Source organism: Cuculus canorus, chromosome Z, assembly GCF_017976375.1.
Source record: "Cuculus canorus isolate bCucCan1 chromosome Z, bCucCan1.pri, whole genome shotgun sequence".
Taxonomy (NCBI): domain Eukaryota; kingdom Metazoa; phylum Chordata; class Aves; order Cuculiformes; family Cuculidae; genus Cuculus; species Cuculus canorus.
The window spans coordinates 76,333,100-76,356,672 of NC_071441.1; the positions used below are offsets into that span (position 1 = coordinate 76,333,100).

General features: G+C 48.4%; 2 protein-coding genes across 6 annotated transcripts in view; both read right to left on the reverse strand.

Annotated features, from left to right (window-relative positions):
* The window catches only part of DYM (dymeclin), a 263,448-nt gene extending 251,028 nt beyond the window's left edge, over positions 1 to 12,420 (reverse strand). For 2 of the 3 annotated variants that reach the window (XM_009565789.2, XM_054054066.1), the window contains exon 1: positions 12,289 to 12,420. The gene's annotated coding sequence lies outside the window, so the exon portion shown is untranslated. The other variant, XM_054054067.1, reaches the window with a different exon arrangement.
* A 3,966-nt stretch (positions 12,421 to 16,386) lies between these two features.
* CZH18orf32 (chromosome Z C18orf32 homolog) lies at positions 16,387 to 22,164 on the reverse strand. Of its 3 annotated transcripts, none has more exons than XM_054054909.1 (3): positions 22,084 to 22,164; positions 18,693 to 18,945; positions 16,387 to 18,085 (listed from the first exon to the last, which is right to left on the reverse strand). In XM_054054909.1, the coding sequence occupies exons 2-3, from the start codon at positions 18,918 to 18,920 to the stop codon at positions 18,011 to 18,013; spliced, it is 303 nt and encodes a 100-aa protein (XP_053910884.1). In that variant the 5' UTR covers positions 18,921 to 18,945; positions 22,084 to 22,164; the 3' UTR covers positions 16,387 to 18,010. The 3 variants fall into 3 exon arrangements, with proteins under 3 accessions (XP_053910884.1, XP_053910885.1, XP_053910883.1); XM_054054910.1 differs by having other exon boundaries at positions 22,100 to 22,121; XM_054054908.1 differs by lacking the exon at positions 22,084 to 22,164 and adding an exon at positions 19,251 to 19,398.
* Positions 22,165 to 23,573: the final 1,409 nt, after the last annotated feature.

The following is a 23,573-nucleotide window of genomic DNA, read 5'->3' on the forward strand; positions in this document are numbered from 1 at the left end:
CTTTGGTTACCTTTATAGTTCACAGCTTTATGAACTAAACCGTGTGGACGTTGTTCCGCTCAAGCAAAACTGCCAACATCACTGTAAAGATGAGAACGTAAGAGATGCAATGCTGCTTATCTGAGTACTGGCAAAGCTGCTGCACTGGGGGTTTTGACTGATTCCTGTTTCCATCCAGAAATTGTGGATTTCAGACCATCTTTCACCTGTGAGGCATTGAAACGTCTGACAAAATCCTAACATAAAACTTCCCACACAGTTATGAGATTACTGCAATGTATAAATAATGTTCCATGCAGCAGAATACAGAGTTAACAGCATGGATTATTCAGCTCCAATATTTGAATTTTAGCATCCATACAATATACCTGAATTCTGTCCATTTGTTCATATTACTATAATATTTACGTCCAAGGATCAAACACTCTGTGGGCTCAGTATGACACACAATACGTACCTACACAACTTAAAAAGAGATCTCATGGAATCACTGAGGTTGGAAAAGATGTCTAAGCTCATCCAGCCAAACGCCACTGTGCCCACTGAGCCACGTTCTCAAGTGCCACATCTACAGGTTTTTTGAACCCCTCCAGGGATCATAACTCCACCACTGCCCTGAGCAACCTCTTCCAATGCTTCATCGCTCTTTCAGCATAGAAATTCTTCCTAATATCCAATCTAAACCTCCCCTGGTGCAGCTTGAGGCCATCTCTTCTCATCCTGTTGCTCGTTACTTGGGAGAAGAGAACAGCACCCACCACATTTCACACCAACAAATAAAGAACAGTCTAAATAAACTTAAGTTACGCCCCTTACATATATCTGTTCATGTGCAGGATCAGAGTTAATGGTCTAAAGCAGCTACACAGGCCCCAAGCTTGTTCATGAAAAAGATTTCACGTGTCTTACCCTACTTCTCCAGAGCAGGGAAAGCTGCACTAAGCCAGATGCTTGCTTCTTTTGCCGTTGTTATGAAAATCCTCAGCTTTCTGCTACCAGCAAACCAACTTGTGCAAATCACAAGCCTATTGCTGTCACAGTCTCCATTCTCTGTCCTACTTTATTGCCAAATACAAGACATTCCTGTTCTCCATGCCACACACAATACCTCAAAACTCCTCTAGGCCCACTGAAAGGGAAGCTGTCAAACCAAAGGAGGCGATCAAACAGGTCCTGGCTGAGCAAGCACTTGCACGTGCTGCTTTAATCCTCATCGGCTTTGCTAAGCTGGCACCTCATGTTTCATCACATCCCAAAGACTGCAAAAGCTTCATGATGTAAGAGATGCTATTCCTGTCCGTTGGTAAACAAGCATACACCCCTTGGAACACGAAAGAAAAGTTCCAAATGAAAACACATGTGCAAAGAAACATTGTCACCTGGTTCCCCAATGCACCCAAACCCCAGAATCTTTGTATTGATTAAGTTTAATTGCTGCCAGAAATCATAGAATCTTAGTATCTTGGAGCAACCTGATCCAGTGGGAGGTCAAATGGCTATTCCAATGGGCTTCAAGGTCCCTTCCAACCCCAACCATTTTACAGTTCTACAATTCTATGAGTCAAAATATTTCAGCTATCACTTAATGCCTGGCAATTATCAAATGCAATCAAACCGCTACTAAGAATTCACCTCCTCTTACCCACAGAACAGGATAAATTCATCCCTCAGACTACAAATTAAAAATGCTTCCGACTGTTTTTAAGTTAATTAATTATTCCGGAAAGATTGTTTCTGCTCGTTTTACTTTTCACTTAACTAAACTGTAATTTTCCTCCCCTTCTCTACTGTGTATTTGATTGACTGCTCCTTTCTCTAATTCCTTTTATCCATGCCTCTTACTTTTCCACTCTGGAAGTGTTTAGACATATACAAGCATAAAAAAAACCCAAAAAATCAAGAACCAAAAAGCCACCATAAAAACGTTTTGTGCAAAGTAGGAGACAGACAGGCTGTTTTTCCGAAAATACAACATCTGAGCTCCTTTAGAGGGCCTGGTTGACCATCGAAGGGTCTGTCTTTGCAACCTGGGGGCAAACACCACCTTTCATAGCTCTCTAGATAGTGGTCAAATTCTCTCTTCTTGCTCTACCCACTGTTTTTCAGACGTAGCCAAGTTTGACAGCTACTTTGGGTCATGAAAGCCTCTATTGCATCTAAAGTCCTTCAGTATATTTTTGCAGCACCGCAGCCCACTAACCATTCACCAGGTACCCAAGTGCCTCCTAAAAGCTCAGTACCTTGGGACAGATTTTCTTCTGGACAGCAGCAAGAAATGCAAAGTGATCCACACAATGCTGAAGTACAAGAAAAACAAAGAAAACCACATCTTAAAGTCTCCAGATAACTTAATCTGACTTATCCACTGTTTACTCTGCTGGATGAACAAACACAGCATCTCTTTTGGTCCTTCTGGCCAGTAACTTGTTCTGGTGCCTTCCTCTTCTGGAATAAAAACAAAGCAGCATTGCAGTGACAGTGAAATGCTGGCACTTGTTGCCCGAGGAGGTGGTGGATGCCTCATCCCTAGAAACACTCCAGGTCAGGTTGGATGGGGCTCCAAGTAACCTGATCTGGCTGAAGATGTCCCTGCTCCTATAGGAGGGCTGAACCAGATGGCCTTTAAAGTTCCCTTCCCAGCCATAGATTCTATGACATTAGTATGGTCCCTACAGGTTCCGCTGAAGCCTACAGAGTCTTGCACAAAGCAAAGTGACTAATCTTGATAGACTTACTGAAGCGAAGAAGGCCTCTTATAGGCAAGGCAATCTGCAGCTGAAAAAGCTAGTGATGAGACTGTCTACTGCTCCAATCCCTCTTACGCACGCGTTTCACGTGGGAGTCAGCTGTCAATAAAAGCCTAAGTCTGACAAGCACAGTCTGCTTGCATCACATCCCACCTACAGGACAGTTGTTCTGCTCACAACTGAAGGATGGATTCGTCAAGACATCCTTGATTAGGTAGCACATTTCAGGCAGAAGAAATCGGATGGGAGTGAGCCTGGACATTGTGGTCACTGACCAAACTACTAAAAAAGTGATGCTATAATCCACCTCTGTCCTAGCCAGTTCACCCTCTGGCGAGCGCACAGCCTGCTGATAGTTGATAAAACATCCTGAAAAGGAGATGACGTAGAAACAAAAACCTAAGTTCTACAAATGTACGCTCGCAGCCCAGAAGACCAACGTTTCCTGGGCTGCATCAAAAGCAGTGTGGCTAGCAGGTCGGGGGAAGTGATTTGGCCCCTCTATTTCTTTCTTGTGAGACCTCATCTGGAACACCGTGTCCAGTTCTGGAATCCTTAATGTAAGAAGGATACGGAGCTGTTGGAACATGTCCAGAGGAGGCCACAAAGATGATCGGAGGGCTGGAGTACCTTCCCTACGAGGACAGGCTGAGAGAGTTGGGATTGTTCAGCCTGGAGAAGAGAAGGCTCAGAGGGGACCTTATAATGACCTTCCAGTATCTGAAGGGGGCCTACAGGAAAGCTGGGGAGGGGGTATTCGTTAAGGCTTGTGGGGACAGGACCAGGGGGAAATGGGTATAAACTGGAGAGGGGCAGATTTAGACTGGACATTAGGAAGAATTTCTTCACCATGAGAATGGTGAGGCACAGGAACAGGTTGCCCAGGGAGGTTGTGGCTGCCCCATCCCTGGATGTGTTCAAGGCCAGGTTCAATGGGGCCTTGGGCAGCCTGATCCAGTGGGATGTCCCTGCCCATGGCAGGTTGAAACTAGATGACCTTTAAGGTCCCTTCCAACCCTAACTGTTCTACAATTCTATGATTCCATAGATGAGACAGCAATGTAGGCTTGTGTGTCTTCTCAGTGCTGCCTCAGAAGGCTAACACGCTTTTCCTCTCATTCTCTGTGATGCCATATCATCTTTAAAAACAGGTTGCGGCTGTGGTGACCACATGTACTGGCTTCCATCACATAAAGAGATGCTTGTTTACTAATCCCAAAATTTCTTATTTCAGGTGAACCACTCATCACCTTCAGCAGCCACCTCCACATCTCCCTCCGCAAGTGGAGCCACTGACTCATAGCGAAAAGAACCTCATTCAAACTGTCTTTCTTTAAAGTTATATGAGATCAAAAAAAGCGTGACAAAAAAATGCCATTCCCTCCTTCTATTCCAACCTTTTGCTTCAGAACAGAAACATACGATACACAGTGCTCCAAAAATACAATCACAGAATCACTAAGCTTGGAAAAGACCTCTAAGTACATCCAGGCCAACCACCAGCCCAACACCACCATGCCAGCTAAACCATGTCCCCAAGTGCCACAACTATATATTTTTTGAACCCCTCCAAGAATGGTGACTCCACCACCGCCCTGGGCAGCCACTGACAGTGCTTCACCACTCTTTCAGGAATTTAATTTTTCATAATATCCAATCTGAACCTTCTCTGTCACAATTTTAGGCCATTTCCTTTCATCTTATCATTTGTTACACAGGAGAAGGGACCAGCACCCACTTGGTTCCAACCTCCTTTCAGGGAGCTGCAGAGAGCAGTGAGGTCTCTGCTCAGACTCCTTTTCCCTAGACTGTGCTTCCCTGTGCTCCAGCCCCTTCCCCAGCTTTGTTCTCTTTCTCTGGACGTGCTCCAGCCCCTCAATGTCCTTCTTGGAGTGAGGGGCACAAAACTGAACTCAAGATTTGAGGTGCAGCTGCACCAGCACCAAGCACAGGAGGACAATCCCCTCCCTGATGCTGCTGCTTACCCCATGGCTGATCCAAGCCAAGATGCCATTGCCCTTCTTGGCCACCTGGGCCACTGCTAGCTTATGTTCAGCTGCTGCCAACAACACCCTCGGGTCTCTCTCTGCCAAGCAGCTTTCCAGCCACTTTTTCCCAAGCCTGGAGCACTGCAAAATAGGAACACATTGCAGTATGGCACTGGACACCACTAAGCAAATATATACTTGAGGAAATCATGATCTTGCTTTGAAGACCTAAGACCCAAAATGATTATATTTTCACCCACTACATATGATCAGCTCACACCCATTAAGAGAGGTAAGACACCCTTTAACTGCCATGGCTAATTCATATTAAGCTCATTTGTCCTCTCTCCTCTTCGTCACTACACTTTGTCAGAGGCAAAGCATGTACGGATTACGCCTCTTGAAGGAGCTTTTGCAGACGGGATGTGAATCCCACAACCACCTTTCCATCAAGAGGCCGACGTCACTTTAGAAAGCTCCCATTTATGTTTTCCCAGGTAAATAAGCATTTATAGCACTTAATTACTCCTTTGTCCAATTTACACACATGAAACAGAAATCTCTAGTTCATTAATAGGAAATTCTACAAGATCTGTTAGGGAATTATGCAATTAACTCCCTTATTTTGTCCATTTTTAACGCTCCCAGTTACATTCCCACGCTAAAACATAACACTTGTGGCCAAATCTCCCTGAAGCTTAAAAATCCTATGGAATTCATCAAGGATCAATAAAATTTAAAGCTACAAAAACTGTAAGATCATTTTCCTCACTTGCATAATTCCAGTCAAAATATTTTGTTAAACCATTACCGCAGCAAGCCCACAAATCTGAGGGCAAGAGCCCATCAGTTTCAGAAATACATCCTGAAGTGGTGTGGGGACAGCTACAAAAAGAAAAAGCTACCTCTATCCTTACTCTTACATTCATACATTCGAAGCAAAAGTCAGAACTCAAACATGTGAGTGTTTTCTGGAATACATGCAGAAATAGTCATAAAATCATAGAACCTTTTGGTTGGAAAAGACCTTTGAGCTCATTCAGTCCAACCGTCCCTGTCCACTACTGAGCCAGACCCCTGAGCACCTCATCTACCCGGCTTTTAAACAGCTCCAGGGATGGGGACTCATCATCTCCCTGGGCAGCCTCTGCCAGGGCCTCAGAACCCCTCCAGTGAAGAAAGTTTTCCTGATGTCCAATCTGAACCTGCCCTGGTGCAACTTGAGGTCATTTCCTTTCATCCTATCGCCTGTCACTTGGCAAAAGAGACCAACACCCACCTTGCCACAATCTCCTTTCAGGGAGTGATGAGGTCTCCCGTCAGACTCCTTTGCTCCAGGAAAAACAGCCCCAGGTCCCTCAACCACCTCTCATAATCTTTGTTCTCAGACCCTTCCACAGCTCTGTTCCCTCCTCTGGATGCGCTCCAGCCCCTCAATGTCCTTCTTGCAGTGAGGGGCCCAAAACTGAACACAGGATTCGAAGTGTGGCCTCATCAGTGCTGAGTTCAGGGGCACAATCCCCTCCCTGCTCCTGCTGGCCACGCTGTTCCTGATCCAAGCCAAGATGCCATTGGCCTTCTTGGCCACCTGGGCCACTGCTGCTCATGTTCAGCTGCTGTCAACCAACACCCCCAGGTCCTTCTCCTCCAGGTCAGTTTTCCAGACACTCTTCCCCAAGCCTGGAGCTGCACTGGGTTGTTGTGTCCCAAGTGCAGGACCCAGCACTTGGCCATGTTAAACCTCAACTTGTTGGTCTCAGCCCATGGATCCAGACTGTGTAGATCCTTCTGCAGAGCCTCCCTACCCTCCAGCAGACCAACACTCGTGCCCAGCTCAGTGTCACCCACAAACTGACTGAGGGAGCACTCAATCCCCTCATCCAGATCATGGATAAAGACACTGAACAGAACTGGACCCAGCACTGAGCCCCGGGGACACCATTTGTGACCGGCCTCCACCTGGATTTGACTCCATTCCCCACCACTCCTCAGGGATGGCCAGCCAGTTCTGCCCCAGCAAAACATCAATGTCTTTAATCTGATCAGCAGAACACCGTTACATGGGAGGAAGGCTGGGTTGAGCACAACTTATATCTCTGTGTAACAAGCTCAACTCTTCTCTAGCTGTTAAATCACCCCGACAGGCATGCAGTGTGTTATACAAAAGTCTCAGGAAATGAAAATTCAAATATTAATTCTGCTTTTTGCAGTGGGCAGGTATTTCTTTGAAGATTCTGTTTGCCCTCACCAGCGAGCTTCCTGCTGCTTGCAGAACAGCTGTACTGGTGCTATAAAATGAGAAGAACAAACTGAACTTTAAACAATATCAATGGAATATGGAGCTTATAAAAAAAAGACTAAACAAGAATATGCACACAGTGCACACTGAGACCTGACTTTAAAGCTTAAGAATGTACCGCATGTTAGTACCAACATTACTGGTTTGACCACATCTTCTTCCAGTGCCCAAAAAGAGACTTTTATTAGCACAAATACAGCTTTGGTTTTCAAAAAGCATAATTTTACACAAACTACCTGACAATCTATGATAGATTACAGTGGTGGAAATCTTACTCAATATGAAAATGTTTTCATTTTTGATGAATTTGTATTTTTTTTTTAATACTCAGTCTATGTACCTAAAAATCGATTTATAGTCATTAACGCTACTATTACCATAACTAAAACAGGCAGCTGGGCTGGATACAAGTCATGCTAAACCTAGCACGATCCAATACCTAAGTAGCTACTAAGACGGTACAGTTATTTCTTTATGCAATGGATGTTAAGATTGCCATTACACATATTTAATCTTTTACTCCCAATTCACTCTCAGCCATAGAACTTGCCTAAAGGCCAAAATGACATTTCAAAGAGAAAAATTCAGCTACCTTATAAGCGTTAGAAAGATCACAGAATCATATAACCCCTAGGCTGGAAAAGACCTTTGAGACCATTGAGTCTAACTGTACCTGTCCACTACTAAACAAGATTCCTGAGCATCTTGTCTACCCATCTTTTAAACACCTCCATAGACGGAGATGCCACCGGCTCCCCGTGCAGCCTCTACCAGGGCCTGAGAAGCCTTTCAGTTTTTCTAACGTCCAGTCTGAACCTCCCCTGGCGCAGCTTCAGGCCGTTCCCTCTCATCCCATCGCCTGTCACTTGGGCAAAGAGACCAACACCCACCTCTCTACAACCTCCTTTCAGGCAGTTTCAAGCAGCCTTCTATTCTCCAGCTTCTTCAGCCGCCCATAACCTTTGCTCTCCAGCCCCTTCCCCAGCTTCATTCCCCTTCTCTGGAATTGCCCCAGCCCCTCAACGTCCTTCTCATAGTCAGAAGCCAAAAACTGAACCCATGTTTTGAGGTGCTTTTGTATTTGAGATGCTTACACATTCATTAAAAGGTCTGTATCTTTATGTATCGGTATAATTTGCTTTATTTCAAAGGTTACATAATTAATTTGGCATCTGTACTCTTCCCACAATTGGGCATTATACATATTTTCACAATAGAGCTATTCGTCTCTGCTTTAAACATTTCCACAGCCAGACATCTACCTACAGCACAAAAAATGCACATTGTACAGAAGGCCATATCTGTTTTATATGTGCACATGATAAAGTGCACGAGCACATCCAGCACCGTATCGCCAGCTGTTCAAGGGAGGGGACTGTCTTGCTCTGCTCCACACTGGTGCCGCCCCACCTTGAGTACTGGGTGGTTTTGGGCACCACAGTATAAAAAGGATCTAAAGCTCCTGGAAAGTGTCCACAGGAGAGCCTGGAGTGGGTGAAGGGTCTAGAGGGGAAGTCAGACGAGAAGCAGCTGAACTCACTTGGTCTGTTCAGGCTGGAGAAGAGGACACTGAGGGGAGACCTCTTCACAGTCTACACCTTCCTCACAAGGGGAGGAGGAGGAGCAGGCGCTGAGCTCTCTGGTGACCAATGACCAGACTCAAGAGAATGGCAGGAAGATGCGCCAGTGGAGGGTTAGGTGGGACATTAGGAAAAGGTTCTTCCCACAGAGAAAGGCGGAGCACTGGAACAGCTCCCAGGGAAGCAATCATGGCTCCAAGCCTGACAATATTCCAGAAGCATTTGGCCAAAGCCCTCAGATCCACACTGTGAATGTTGGGGTTATCCTGTGCAGGGACAGGAGTTGGATCCTGTGATCCTTGTGAGTCCCTTCCAACCCTCGTCATTCTGTGATTTACATGACCTGTCTCCAGCACAAACAAAATTACACTCATCAAAGTACACAGCTACTACAAGATGCAATGGGTTTCTCACTTTAGAAACACCCTGAAGAAATACCACTACCATCCTCAGCCATCTACTTCAACAACAGTTCTTCAAACACCAAACAGGATTCATCACTTTTAATACCTTCTGTCAGTCACCAGAATGTTAGAAACACCCTGGGATCTTCCTGTTCACCTGATAAAGCCACTGGAAACACAAGAGCCATCTAAGCAGAATATTAATCTGCTGTAACTACTTTTCTGCTGAATTTATCACAAAATACTCAGCTGTGCTAGAACAAGAAAGATATTGAGATGCTGGAGCAGTTCCAGAGCAGGGCAATGTGGCTGATGAATGGTTTGGCGCCCAAGTCTTATGAGGAGCAGCTGAGCAAACCGGGGCCGTTTAGCCTGGAGGAGAGGAGATCTCATTGCTGTCTACAACTGCCTGAAAGGAGATTGTGGTGAGGTGGGTGCTGGGCTCTTCTCCCAAGTAACAAGGGATAGGACGAGAGGAAACAGCCTCAATTTGCACCAGGGGAGGGTTAGTTTGGATATGAGGAAAACTATCTTTACTGAAAGACTGGTGATGCACTGGAAGAGGCTGCCTGGGGAAGTGGTGGACCCTCCTTCCCTGGAGGAGTTGAAAAAGCACGTAGACCTGGCAGTTTGGGACATAGTTCAGCAGGCACAGTGGTGTTGGGCTGATGGTTGGACTTGGCCATCTTGGAGGTCTTTTCCAACCTTAACGATCCTATGAAACATTGGCACAGGACTAGAAGAAGAGGAGGTGACGGTGGCTTCAGCCGGGCGAGAGTGATGAGCAGGGTCCACCCACTCCTGATGCAGCAGCAAGGTAGAAAGAGAACAGAACCCAGGGAGAGAGCAGAACGGGGCCTTCCTGACCTCCTGGCAAGTTATGGAGCAAGGACAACTTTTAAGTCACCCTTGAATGGAGCAACTCCAACGGTTTTACTTGGGAATTGACAAAACAGGGGATTACACAATGCAGGGGCGTATGTTGGGAAACTTTACCCAACCAACTGGACCCTGAGCTTCTTTCCACTCCCCTGCACTCAGAAAGTGCCCAGTGCAGGAAATATTAACGATCTACTTCTACAAATACCTCAAATGATTATTACTGCAGCCCAGCATATTCTCCCTCAGAACAGACAACAGAAGAAATTAGATTACGGCCTCCCGACCTCACTACACTTGGCACAAAGGACTTAAATAAAACAGATCAACAGCACTTGACGTGAAAGCAAGCAACACAAAACCATTACGGTACGGTGAGATACAAATTCTCTTCTAGACTAAAGTATTTCCCACTCTTGCTAAACATTATCCTTCAGATGTATAGGAACAAACTCGCAGGAGCAAGGCTGAGCTGATCCCATATATTGCAAAAGCAACCACCAACCACTGCAGAAAGCCTGTGGCTCACAAACGTGGAAGGGAAAATAGGCTGTTTTGTAGTCTTTTCACTCAAAAAGCATGTCATTAAGAGCACAAACCAAGAAATTCAGGTGTGCACCTCTCTCCTTCTGGCTTTGACCACGTTCAGCGGGACAGCAGCCACGTTGTTCCCAGAAGGATCCCAAGGAGCCTGGCTGGGAGCACTGGGAGCACCGACAGCCCCATGCTCTCCAGCTCGGCAGGATGCAGGGACTGGTGCCCAGGAGGATCCCTGGCGAGCCTGGCTGGGAGAACCAGGAGGGCATCAATGGCCCTGCGCTTCACAGCCAGGCAGGATGCAGGGACCAGTTCCTGGGAGGATCCTTGGGGAGCTTGGCTGGGACCACTGAGAGGGCATCAGCAGCCCCCATGCTCCCTGATCCAGGTGGAAAGAGGGGTACAGCGGATGCTGATGCCCATCCGGGGGACCCAGGCTAGGAGCACCGGGAGAGCACTGCCAGCCCCACATTTCCCAGTACACTGGCACAACACACTCAGTGACCTGGGAGGACCCCATGCAGCCCAGCTGGGAGCACCAGGAGGATTCCAGGAAGCTCGTCTGGGAGGATCCCAAGGAGCCTGTCTGGGAGCACTGGGAGTGCACCAATGGCCCCTATGCTCCCCAAGTCAGGTGGGATGCAGGGCAGAGCAGCTGCCTCGGGAGGATCCCAGAAGTCCACCAGGAAGATCCCGGGAGAGCATGGCTGGGAGCACTGGAAGGGCCCTGGTCTCCGGTGCTGGGGAGGATCCCAGGCAGTAGGGCTGTGAGCACCAGGAGGAACCAGTAAAGTCCGGCTGGGAGGACCCTGGAGTCCCACAGCAGGAGCACTGGGAGGATCCTGAGGAGCTCAGCTGGAAGCACCACCGAGGATCCCTGGGAGCCACAGTGGAAGTACCAGGAGGATCCTGGGGAGGATGCTAGGGAGTCACGGTGGGAGCATCGGGAAAGCACCACCAGCCCCACACTTCCCAGCCCGGTGGGATGTGGAGCACAGCACAGTCGGTGCCCCGGGAGGATCGTGAGGAGCCTGGCTGGGAGCACCGCGAGGATCCATGGAGCCGGAATGGGAGCACCGCAAGGATCCAGCGGGAGCCCGGCTAGGTGCACCGGGAGGATACCAGGGGAGCCGGGCTGGGAGGATGCTAGGGAGCCATGGTGGGAGCACTGGGAAAACATCGCCAGCCCCACGTTTCCTACTCCAGTGGGATGCTGAGCATAGCAGCCAGTCGGTGCCCCAGGAGGATCCCGGGGGAGCCAGAATGGGAGCAAGGGGAGGATCCCAGGCAACCCGGCTGGGAGTACCAGAAGGATCCCGGGGGAGCCTGGTTGGGAGCACCAGGAGGATCCCAGGGAAGCTGGGCTGGGAGGATCCTGAGTAGCTCAGATGGGAGCACCAGGAGGATCCCGAGGAGCCGGGCTGGGAGGATCCAGGCGACCCCAGCTGGGAACACCGGGAGGATTCAGGGAAGCCTGTCTGGGAGGAACCTAGGGAGTCACAGTGGGAACACCGGGAGGATCCCGAAGGAGCGGGGCTGGGAGGCTCCTGAGAAGCTCAGCTAGCAGCACCTGGGGACGCAGGGAAGCCGGGTTGGGCGGATCCTGAGGAGCCCAGCTAGGAGCACCAGCAGGATCCAGGGAAGCCCGACTGGGAGTACCTGGAAGATCCTGAGGATCCCGGGGAGCAGCAGGAGGACACCCATCCCCGAAGCGCAGGTACCGGGCGCACGGAGCCGCGTCGCACGCAACCTCCGCGCTCTATCACGACACGAGGCGGAGCAACAATAGCGATAACGATAGCAACAGCCTCCACAGCCCCGCACCGGCCCGCTCGGGGCCGAGGCCGCCCTTACCCGCTCCGCTCCGCGCCCGCCGCCCCCGTCCACGTCGCCAGCACGGCTCTCTGCGCATGCGCAAGGAGCGCCGCGGGGCACGCCGGGAAATGTAGTCCACAAGGGGCGCCGCCGTAAGGGACACGCGGGGAAGTGTAGTCCGGAAGCTGTTGCGCCGCGGGGTACGACGGGAGATGTAGTCCGAAAAAAACGCCGCGTTAGGGACGTCGTCAGGACCAGGTCGCGCCGCGGGGCACGATGGGAAATGTAGTCCAGCAACGCGCAATACTGTCACGTGAGGACGCTTAGCCCAGCAGTGCGATCCGTCGCGGAGGACGATGGGAAATGTAGTCCGGCAGGTCTGGCCGCCATCTTTCCGGACAGCTCTGCCCGTGCGGTGAATCATGGAATCAGGATGGTTTCGGTGGGAAAGGACCTTGAGCCCATCCCTGGGGGTCTTCGAGGCCAGGTTGGATGGGGCTTGGAGCCCCTGATCCCGTGGGAGGTGTCCCTGCCCATGGCAGGGGGTGGGACTGGATGGGCTTTGAGGTCCCTTCCAACCCAAACCATTCTGTGATTCTATAAAGAAACAGGATGGATGGTCTCATTCAGAGAGTTGTGGTCAACAGCTCGAGGTCCAGATGGAGATCCATGACAAGTGGTGTCCATAGTGGGACCACTGCTGTTCAGTATTTTCGTAGATGACAGCGAGATTGAGGGCACCCTCAGCAGGTTTGCAGATGACACCAGGCTGAGAGGTGCAATTCTTACACCAGAAGGATGGGATGTCATCCAGAGGGATCTGGACAAGCTGCAGAGGTGGGGCTGAGAGAACCTCATGAGGTTCAACAAGGCCAAGGGCAAGGTCTTGCACCTGGGTCAGAGCAATCCACATTTTCAATATAGGCTGAGGGATGATGTGATTGAGAGCAGCCCTGAGGAGAGCCCTGAGGTCCTCCAGCACCCCAAGTCCTTCTCTTCAGGGCAGCTCAATCATCATCCCCCATCCTGTACTGAAATCGGGGGTTGCCCTGACCAATTCTTCTTTCTACAATGATGTTCTGCACTGTATAGAAATCAGGAGGGAGTGACTCCAAGGACTCATCCTTTGCAGCACACCCAACAAATCCCAGAAGGATAGCATGGGGTCACTACACTCAGGAAATAACAGCTTATTGCTTTACCATCAGCTTCATGGATGGATATTAACAGTGCTCTATAAACATATCTGAACACTGATCATTCTGCACATCATTCTTTGCTAGTTTAGACATCCTTAGAGGCTCATAATGCTCAATTTACCTGCCAGAATTTCCTTTCCTTGCAGAATCAGGCCTATCAAATTAATTTGCAACATAAAACCTTCCGAATTTTTAATTAAGATTTTTTGCACATACTTGCAGTATCATAGAATCACAGAATCATAGCTTAGGTTGGAAGGGACCTTAAAGATCATCTAGTTCCAACCCTCTGCCATGGGCAGGGACACCTCCCAGTGGATCAGGCTCCCCAAGGGCTCATCCAAGATCTTAAGACTGGATTTGCAGAAGTCCTTTGGTCCCCAAAGATGCCTCCTCCAATTTTCTAATTCATTATAAAAGCAGCTGCTGCCTTGCCTGAGTGAATCCTGGTCTGCTAGAAATCACCTGGTGCCTGCGCCCTTTTATAAATCTTGTTTTAGTGAGTAACAAACATGTAGAAATTTTCTCAGCTAAATTTGATGTGATATACATTGTTCTCTCGTGATGATTTTCTTCATTTCTGTCTACTTAGTTTTCCTAAACAAGGCTTCATAGAATCATAGAATGGTTTCTTTTGGGTTGGAAAAGACCTCTGAGCCCATCCAGTTCCACCCCCTACCATGGGCACGGACACCTCCCACTGGATCAGGGGCTCCAAGCCCCATCCAACCTGGCCTGGAACACCTCCAGGGATGGGGCAGCCACCACTGCTCAGGGCAACCTGGGCCAGGGCCTCCCCACTCTCACAGGAAAACATTTCTTCCTAAGATCTCATCTCAATTTCCCCCTTTCAGCTTCAAACTGTTCTCCTCATGCTGTCCCTGCACTCCCTGATAAAGCTTTCCATTTTTGTGCTTCATGCACTTCTTTGCATTGTGCACTCCTCCGCATGCCAGCAGACGATCTCTGCATCCTGATCTCCACACTCTGCCCCAGTTCCTTTCCTTCACCTGTTTTTTGACTTGTTTTTTTACTTAATTATTCCCAATACAGTAGGATTACTGTCCAGTTCTTGGAAAACTTTGCGACACAAATCTGGCAGGGCTTCCAGTGAAGCACCTCATTCAAGAATGCTTTATGATGAAGATAAGTCACCTTCGTGTTTAGCAGCAGCTAAGAAAGGTGCTGAAACATCATTCCAGAAAGGACAAATGGGGTAGTTTCACCTCTAAGGACAGATGTTGGTGCTACATGCCCGTTTTTCAGCAGACCCACTGATTCCCTGTGAGGCTGGCACACAGCCTGCAGTCTCATTCGCTGTACAGTTTAGTTGCCGTGTTACTGTCTCATGCACTTCCTTGTGTAACCATATCCTGAATAACTCAAAATAATTGACTATGTATACTTCCTATACTGTCTGTGAACATTTACGAACTAACAGAGCCCAAGCACGGCTCTGTTTTTACTTTCTGTTGTGTTCACAGCTGGTAGAGGTGCATGTATTACTCCAAAACTTTGGCTTGCTTGCTGGCTGCCCCGCGTTTTACAACAGTAGCTGAGATTACCTGCCCTGGGACAGGAAGCACAGTGGAACAGACAATCTTTTCAGTGATGCTTAATATGTTAAGAACAAGCTCACCTGCATATCAGCAACATATCTTAATTTCTGTAGCCTTTTGAAGGACATCATTCATGCCCATAGCTCTGGAGTGACTTCCTCAAGCAGTTTACTCCTTTCTCATTGTGATTTCAGACCCTTTGAAGTTCCTGGCTTTCAGACTCAGAGCATGAACTGATGACACCAGTGGTAGCAGAGGAACTGACTGAGGTGAGGAGAGGGTGATCAGTTTAGAAAACTCAATCCACCACAACAGAGATTACACCCAACTTTTACCAGCAGAAGTTTTGATGAACAGGGTATAATTTGTTTCAACAGTATGGGTGAAATATCTGAGGACAGGTAGGACAAAACCCATGTGAAACTAGCGTGGCGTCTTGCCTTGCTTCCGATTCCAAACCCTTGTCTTCTCTACTACATGATCCACACAACAATATGAGGCTGGAGAGGTGGGGCTGTCAGAACCTCATGAGTTTCGACAAGGCCAAGGGCAAAGTCCTTCACCTGGGTCAGAACAATCCACGGTTTCAGTACAGGATGGGGGATGAGGTGATTTGGAGCAGCCCCGAGGAGAAGGACTTGGGGTGCGGGGGATAAGAAGCTCGACATGAGCCGACAACGTGCACTCAACAGCCCAGAAACCAACCGTGTCCTGGGCTGCATCCAAAGCTGAGTGGCCAGCAGGGAGGGAGGGGATTCTGCCCCTCTGCTCTGCTCTGGGGAAACCCCACCTGGAGTCCTGCGTTCAGTTCTGGAATCCTCAACAGGAGAACAATATGGAATTGTTGGAACGGGTCCAGAGGAGGCTACAGAGATGATCGGAGGGCTGGAGCACGTGTGCTCTGAGGACAGGCTGAGAGAGTTGGGGTTGTTCAGCCTGGAGAAGAGAAGGTTCCGAGACCTTATAGTGACCTTCCAGTCACTAAAAGGGCCACGAGAAAGCTGAGGAGGGACTGTTCACAAAGGCTTGTGGGGATAGGATGAGGGGCAATGGGTATAAATTTGAGAGGGGCAGATTTAGACTAGACATAAGAATTTCTTCACCATGAGGGTGTTCTTCCCCAGGTTGCCCAGGGGAGTGGTGGCTGTCCCATCCCAGGAGGTGTCCAAGACCAGGTTGGACCGGGCCTTGGGCAGCCTGATCCAGTGGGAGGTGTCCCTGCCCACGGCAGGAACTGGATGGGCTTTAAGGTCCCTTCCAACCCAAACAATTCCATCATTCTGTGATCAGTGAGAAGTTACAAGAAGGCACCGTTAGTGTTGATATAATTTATTGGATGAATTATACTACGCATGGATGCTCAGCATAACAACCCCAGATGTTAATATCATAAAGGGTAGGTACTTCACTGGTTTAGGAGGAAGCTGTATCCCTGACAGACTGATCAGATGGAGACTGTGCTTCCTAGGATCATGCAAACGCTGATTAAACAGTAGCAACAAAATCAGTTCCTAATAGATGAGCTCACTAAGGGAAAGCAAAGAGCATCAGGCAACATGAGAAGTCCAGAGCAGTGGTGGCTGCCCCACCCCTGCAGGTGTTTCAGGCCGGGTTGGATGGGGCTTGGAGCCCCTGATCCAGTGGGAGGTGTCCCTGCCCATAACAGGGGGTGGAACTGGATGGGCTTTAAGATCCCCTCCAAACCAAATTATTCTGTGATTTTATAATACCTTGTAAGTTGCCTTCTGTGTTTTGACCCATTACAGAAGTAATGTCTGTAGCAATGAGGGCCCAATATTCAGCTATGAACACTGCAGATCAGTTCACGCAAGTCCTGACAAAACCCAGGGGTGGTGGGAAACATTTCACCTGGTGGGCATCAAACAAGTCTAAGAAATAACGAGTTATCTAATGGGAGAAAATACGGTCGCAATAAAAGATGGGACCTCAGCAACAGCTCAATGACTGCATATACAAAAAGCTTTGCAAAGCAGGAATTATCACTTCTGTTCCCTGCTAATCACAGAGACACCTGAAACGCTTCGCAGTTGCACTGTTGTCTTGGGATGCAAGTCAGGAACAGAACGCACCTTCCCAGGAGGAGGCAAAGCTGGACTTGTCAGATTCATGTTTTGGATCAAGAAGTCAGTATTTTATGACCTCCCTCTGCCTGGGGCCTCTCTACAGCTCTTCAAAGATTCTGTTACTGCTCTGGATGTTTGTAACAGCTCAGAAGCCAAGGACAATTTTATGAAGCAACTTATTTTTAAGTCAAGTCCTGGTTTATTAGAATTCAAATTACACAAGCACGTTCAAAGAGATTTTAGCTGGAGGTTTGGATTTTTTTTTTAAAGACAGAACTGCACCATTTTAAACCAGCGCAACAGAATATAAAGCAACAATTCTCTTGCATCATGCTCCTGCCGCTCCTCTTCAGGAAAGAAAGGCACAATGTTTCGAGGAAAATAATTAATGGAAGTATCAGATAGAGATGTTCTGCTTTTAGTAAGCTAAGTAAATTTTGCGTATAGCATAATTCCTTCATTTTATCCCCAGATTTGCATGAAAATCTAAACTCTACATTATTTAACCACAATGCTTAGGCTGCCACAATGCTTCATGGTTCTTCAGCAAGGACAAGAACAGCTCAGGTTACAAGGTGAAAGCCTGAAGTATTGCACTAGCAGTCAGCAAAACTGAGAGGCTAAGATACATTTACCCTCCAAAACTAGTTATTCATAAGTTATTTAACCTAAACTCTAATCACACCAAATAGATTACGGATGAGAAGTAGTTTCAGTGAGGAAAACAAAGAACTTCAGGTTCCAAACATTTTAAATTAAGAAATAAGCTAGCTGCCACTTTAGCAGCAAGAGAGACCCTCTCCTGGAAGTGATAAGGGGTTTTATTCAGCAACGTGCAATGAGAAAAGTCTCAAAGTGAGAGAAATATCACCAGTTCATATTGGACACAAGGGAAAAAAATCCATGTGGATGAATTCCTTCAATCTGCTTTTTTGTCAGACACCTCCGTGGATCTCTTTGCAGCAATTCCATTTGCAAGGCTGTTGCTTTCAAACTGCAAATAAAAGACAGCAACGTTAATGCAGTGTCCAAAAAGGCCTCTGCAGCCAGAACTGCAACAGCTGGTGATGAAAACGACTTTTAGATGCAAGGCCAGCGAAGATCTACGAAGAAACCTTCCAAGAACCAATTATTACTTCAGTGGGAGAAGGGGAGGGGATGAGGGCACAAGCAACACACAAACCTTTCCATTTCCTTGGAAGACAGAAGCAATAAGTACATGATTTACATACACAAAACAATTTCCCCCATTATGAGTGGCAGAGCTAGCTGAGGAGTGGGGATTTTTTAATTATGCTTCCTGTATCTGGTGTGATGCACCAATTATTTGACTCCTTCCTTCTCTGAAACAATAGCCACTGGTTAAGAAAACACAACAAACTAAGCTCTTTCAGAAAACAAATGCAACTCCTGTCCTTCCAAGCTGTCTCAAAGCAACTACTTCTAGCTGGCTCAGTACTGGTAACTCCTCTTCAGAAGAAAATAGTCACAAAAACATCTACAACCATCCCCAACTATTCACTCTTCAGTGGTGCTGACTCCAAAATATCGCTGGGTGCTGCATCCCAGTTTCCTTGGTTCACCAAATGCATAAATCTTACTTTACAAATTCCAGGCTCATCCTCTTGATCTCTTTTCACGGCTGAAGCTGCCCGTGGATTTCCAGCGCTGCCTCCTTGACCTTGTTTTGTGTTTGTCGTTTCTTCCACCGCTCTCTTGGGCCACACGCGCTTAATGAATGGTGCGATGATGGGGTAGATATATGGTTCAAGGAATTTCTTATAGACCCAGAGGAGGACCGGAATGACAATACAAGGAATGCACACCATGGCTTCTTCTTCTCGTGTGGCAAACCTGGAGAGGGAAAAAGAAAACAACTCAGGACGAAAGCGTCTGTGTGCCATGAGCTGGGAAAACAGCTTGAATTAATGAATAAGGACTGTAGTTGATATTCAACCATAAACGAGTCTTTAATAATAGATTAACTGTTAAAGTTTCAAAAATGCCATGTGTTCAAACACTAACAAGTCCTCAACAACAAGGGAAACAATCTTGATGTTTTAACAAACAAAAGGGAGTAGTTTGTTGTTAATTCATCATTCCTACAGATGGATCTTGGAAAAGAAATTCAGAATAGAACAGTTTTCACTCAAACACACTTTAAACAGTGATCTCCAAGCACTAGCCCAGTTCTTGCTGCATTACACCAGAGGGTCCAAGAAGTTTCATCTTCTCATTTCCTTTTCATTTAAGGTGAAATGAAATGGCAGGATGCCCATCAATCCAACGGCTTCCTACCACTAAGGGCAGGTCGGTGGGAAGCAGCAGGAAAACCTGTTTGGGATTTGAGAATAGGAGAATATGGACAACTTCATCCCTCCTGCATGGATGGAATCATGCCCATCCCACACCAAACTATTAGAAAAAGAATCCTTCCCTTTCTCCTCAAACCAGGAAGAAGGTTTCTGAGACAGCAGCAAGCCAAAATGCAGCGGCAAGGAGGGATCGCTGGGAGAGAAGGCAGTTAATGGGGATGAGAGCTGTCCCTTCCAGTGCTGACCAGTAGCAAGCTCCGTGCTGTGTACGCTCTGCTGCGCAGTGCAGCCTGGCCCTCCACGCTTCCCCTCTCCATGGCTTCAATATTGCAATTCCGACAGGAGGAAGCCAAATATAAGCTTTCCAGGATCCCTCCATGGGGAATGAAGAGGCAGATTTGCACACTGCATCCAAGATGGGGAGGTTCAGGTTGGATATCAGAAAAAAATTCTTCACAGAAAGAGTCATCGGGCACTGGAACAGCTGCCCAGGGAGGTGGTCGAGTCGCCTTCCCTGGAGGTGTTTAAGGAACGGGTGGATGAAGTGCTGAGGGACATGGTTTAGGGAGTGTTAGGAATGGTTGGACTCGATGATCCAATGGGTCTTTTCCAACCTTGTGATTCTGTGATTCTGAGATCAGAATTCCACTTTTTTTTTTTTTGTGCTATCCTGAATATTTTTGACCCCAGGCCATTTTTTAAGCTAAATCCTGAAGAGTCCTAAGCCCTTAACTTTAAGCTAAATCCTAAATATTTTTGGTCCCAAGCCCCACCTAGAACTTCCTAGGTACTGAATTTCCAACATGGTGCTAAGAGTGAGCAGCTTCACAGCCACAACACAGCCAGATTACAGACCCAAACATAAGTCATTCCCCTGTCATTGCCTTGCAGGAGGAATCAGTAGGAGCTGAACACACTGAAATATGGCCTGCAGGCTTCTCCTCTTGTGCGGTGATGCTCAGTTGCCTGCCTACCAAGAAATTAACTTTTAGGAAGAAAAATAAACTCAATAAACCACTGAACAAAAAAACGAGTAAATGGTTAAATTCTCATGGCAAGGAATCCCCAATATAAGAATATGGAACTATTGAAATGGGTCCAGAGGAGGCCACAGAGATGATGCAAGGGCTGGAGCAGCTCTGCTACAAAGACAGGCTGAGAGAGCTGGGGCTGTTCAGCCCGGAGAAGAGAAGGCTCTGGGGAGACCTTGGAGCAGCTTCCAGTACTGAAAGGGGCTCCAGGAAAGCTGGGGAGGGGCTCCTGATCAGGGAGTGCAGGGACAGCATGAGGAGGAATGGTTTGAAGCTGAAAGACGGGAGAGATATAGAAATAAATATTTTCCTGTGAGGGTGGGGAGGCCCTGGCCCAGGCTGCCCAGGGAAGTGGTGGCTGCCCCATCTCTGGAGATGTTCAGGGCCAGGCTGGATGGGGCTTGGAGCAACCTGATCCACAGAGCAGCACTGACAGCATTCAGACTATTTTTCTGCACTAACAGACAAGAGAATACACTGACACACAGAAGCTCCTTCACTGCACTGATCTGAAATAAAAGTTCCAATCCTCTGTGAAAACCCTCAGTCAAGGAATACAGGCTGCCTTGCTGCAAAATATACGTGTATACAAACACACATACACAGATCAATGTTTTTGGAGCTTCCTATTTGGTACAAATAAAGTCCAAAATGCATTTAAATTGATTCCCTTCAACACATTACACTTAATTGTAATGAAACACGTATGGGATGATCACAGAATCATAGAAGAGTTTGGGTTGGAAGTGACCATCAGGGGCTCCAAGCCCCATCCAACGTCACTTTGAACACCTCCAGGGATGGGGCAGCCTTATTATATATGCCCAATTTCCCTGGGCAACCTAACTGAAGGCCTCAAACACCCTTCTAGTGAAGAAATTCCTTCTTATGTCTAGTCTAAATCTGCCCCCCTCCAGTTTATACCCATTGCCCCTTGTCCTATCACTAGAAACCTTTGCAAACTGTCTGTGTCCAGGTTTCTTGTAGCCCTTCAGGTACTGGAAGGTCGCTATAAGGTCTCCTCTGAGCCTTCTCTTCTCCAGGCTGAACAAGCCCAACTCTCTCAGCCTGTCCTTGTAGGGAAGGTGCTCCAGCCCTCTGATAATCTTTGTAGCCTCCACTGGACCCATTCCAACAGCTCCATATCCTTCTTCTGAGGATTCCAGAACTGGACACAGTATTCCAGATGAGGTCTCACAAGAGAGGAACAGCAGGGCAGAACTACCTCTCTCAATCTGCTGGATCCAGGAGAAAAATAACCTTTCAGAACAGTTTTGGCTGAGAGAGTTGGGGTTGTTCAGCCTGGAGAAGAGAAGGCTCTGGGGAGACCTCAGAGCAGCTTCCAGTGCTGAAAGGGGCTCCAGGAAAGCTGGGGAGGGGCAGTGGATAGGATGAGGGGGACGATTTTAAGCTGAAAGAGGGGAGAGATACAGAAATAAATACTTCCCTGTGAGGGTGGGGAGGCCCTGGCCCAGGTTGCCCAGAGCAGTGGTGGCTGCCCCATCCCTGGAGGTGTTCAAGGCCAGGTTGGATGGGGCTTGGAGCCCCTGATCCAGTGGGAGGTGTCCCTGCCCATGGTAAGGGTTGGAACTGGATGGGCTTTGAGGTCCCACCGCACGATTCTCTGTTTCTCGCCGCGCACTCACCGCGCCCCACACGCACCGTCCCCGCCGCCGCCTCCCCCACCGACCCGGAAACGACCCCGCGCTTCCGGTTGAGGGGCAGCGCCCGCGCTCAGCCAATGGGAACAGGTGGTGCGTGTCACGTGATTATAAACCCCCGCCCCCTCCCCGCCCTGATGGACCAATCGGCGTTGGGCGGGAGGGGATCGTCCCGCCTCGCGTGTGAACGGGGCCGGTGGGCAGCGGGGACGGGTGGGTGGAAATGGGCTTTGAGATCATTTGTTTATAGACTAATGGAATGGTTTGGGTTGAGAGGGACCTCAAAGCCCATCCAGTCCCACCCCCTGGCACAGGTAGGGACACCTCCCACTGGATCAGGGTCTCCAAGCCCCATCCAGCCTGGCCTGGAACACCTCCAGGGATGGGGCAGCCACCACTGCTCTGGGCAGCCTGGGCCAGGGCGTCCCCACCCTTGCAGGAAAACATTTCTTCCGAATGTCTGATCTAAATCTTCACCTTCCAATTTAAATCCATTCCCCCTCTTCCTGCCACTCCAGGCCCTTGTAAGAGGCCCCTCCCCAGCTTTCCTGGAGCCCCTATCAGCACTGGAAGCTGCTCTAAGGTCTCCCCGCAGCCTTCTCTTCTCCAGGCTGAACAACCCCAACTCTCTCAGCCTGTGCTCAGAGGAGAGCTGCTCCAGCCCTCCAATCATCTTTGTAGCCTCCTATGGACCCGTTCCAGCAATTCCATATTGTTCTCCTGTTGAGGATTCCAGAACTGAACGCAGGACTCCAGGTGGGGTCTCCTCAGAGCAGAGCAGAGGGGCAGAATCCCCTCCCTCCCTGCTGGCCATGTGGCTTTGGATGCAGCCCAGTATACGGTTGGTTTCTGGGCTGTGAGTGCACATTGTCAGCTCATGTCGAGCTCCTCATCCCCAGCACCCCAAGTCCTTCTCCTCTGGGCTGCTCTCAATCCCATTATCTCCCATCCTGTACTGAAACTGTGGATTACCCCAAGCCAAATGTAGAACCTTGCCCTTGCTGAACCTCATGAGGGTCACACATCCCCACCTCTCCAGCCTGTTGGCAGTCCCTCTCAATGACATCCCGTCAATTTAAATTGGAAGGAGGGAGATTCGGTTCAGACTTTGGGAAGGAATTCTTTAAAGCACACGGAGAATAGGGAGGTGATTCAAGACAGAAAGCACCACTTCACCAAGGGCAAGTCCTGCCTGTCCACCGTAGTGGCTTCCTATGATAGGGTGAAATCATCAGACGCTGAAAAAGCAAAGGATGACATCTATCTGGAGTTCTGTAAAGTCTTTGACACAATCCCCCAAAACATCCTTCTCTCCAAAATGGAAAGAGATGGATTTGATGGGTGGACTGTTCGGTAGATAAGGAATTAGCTGGATGGTTGCATTCAGAGTAGTGGTCAACAGCTCAATGTCCAGACGGAAATTGGTGACAGTGGTGTTCCTTAGTGGTCTGTACTGGGACCAGTGCTGTTTAATA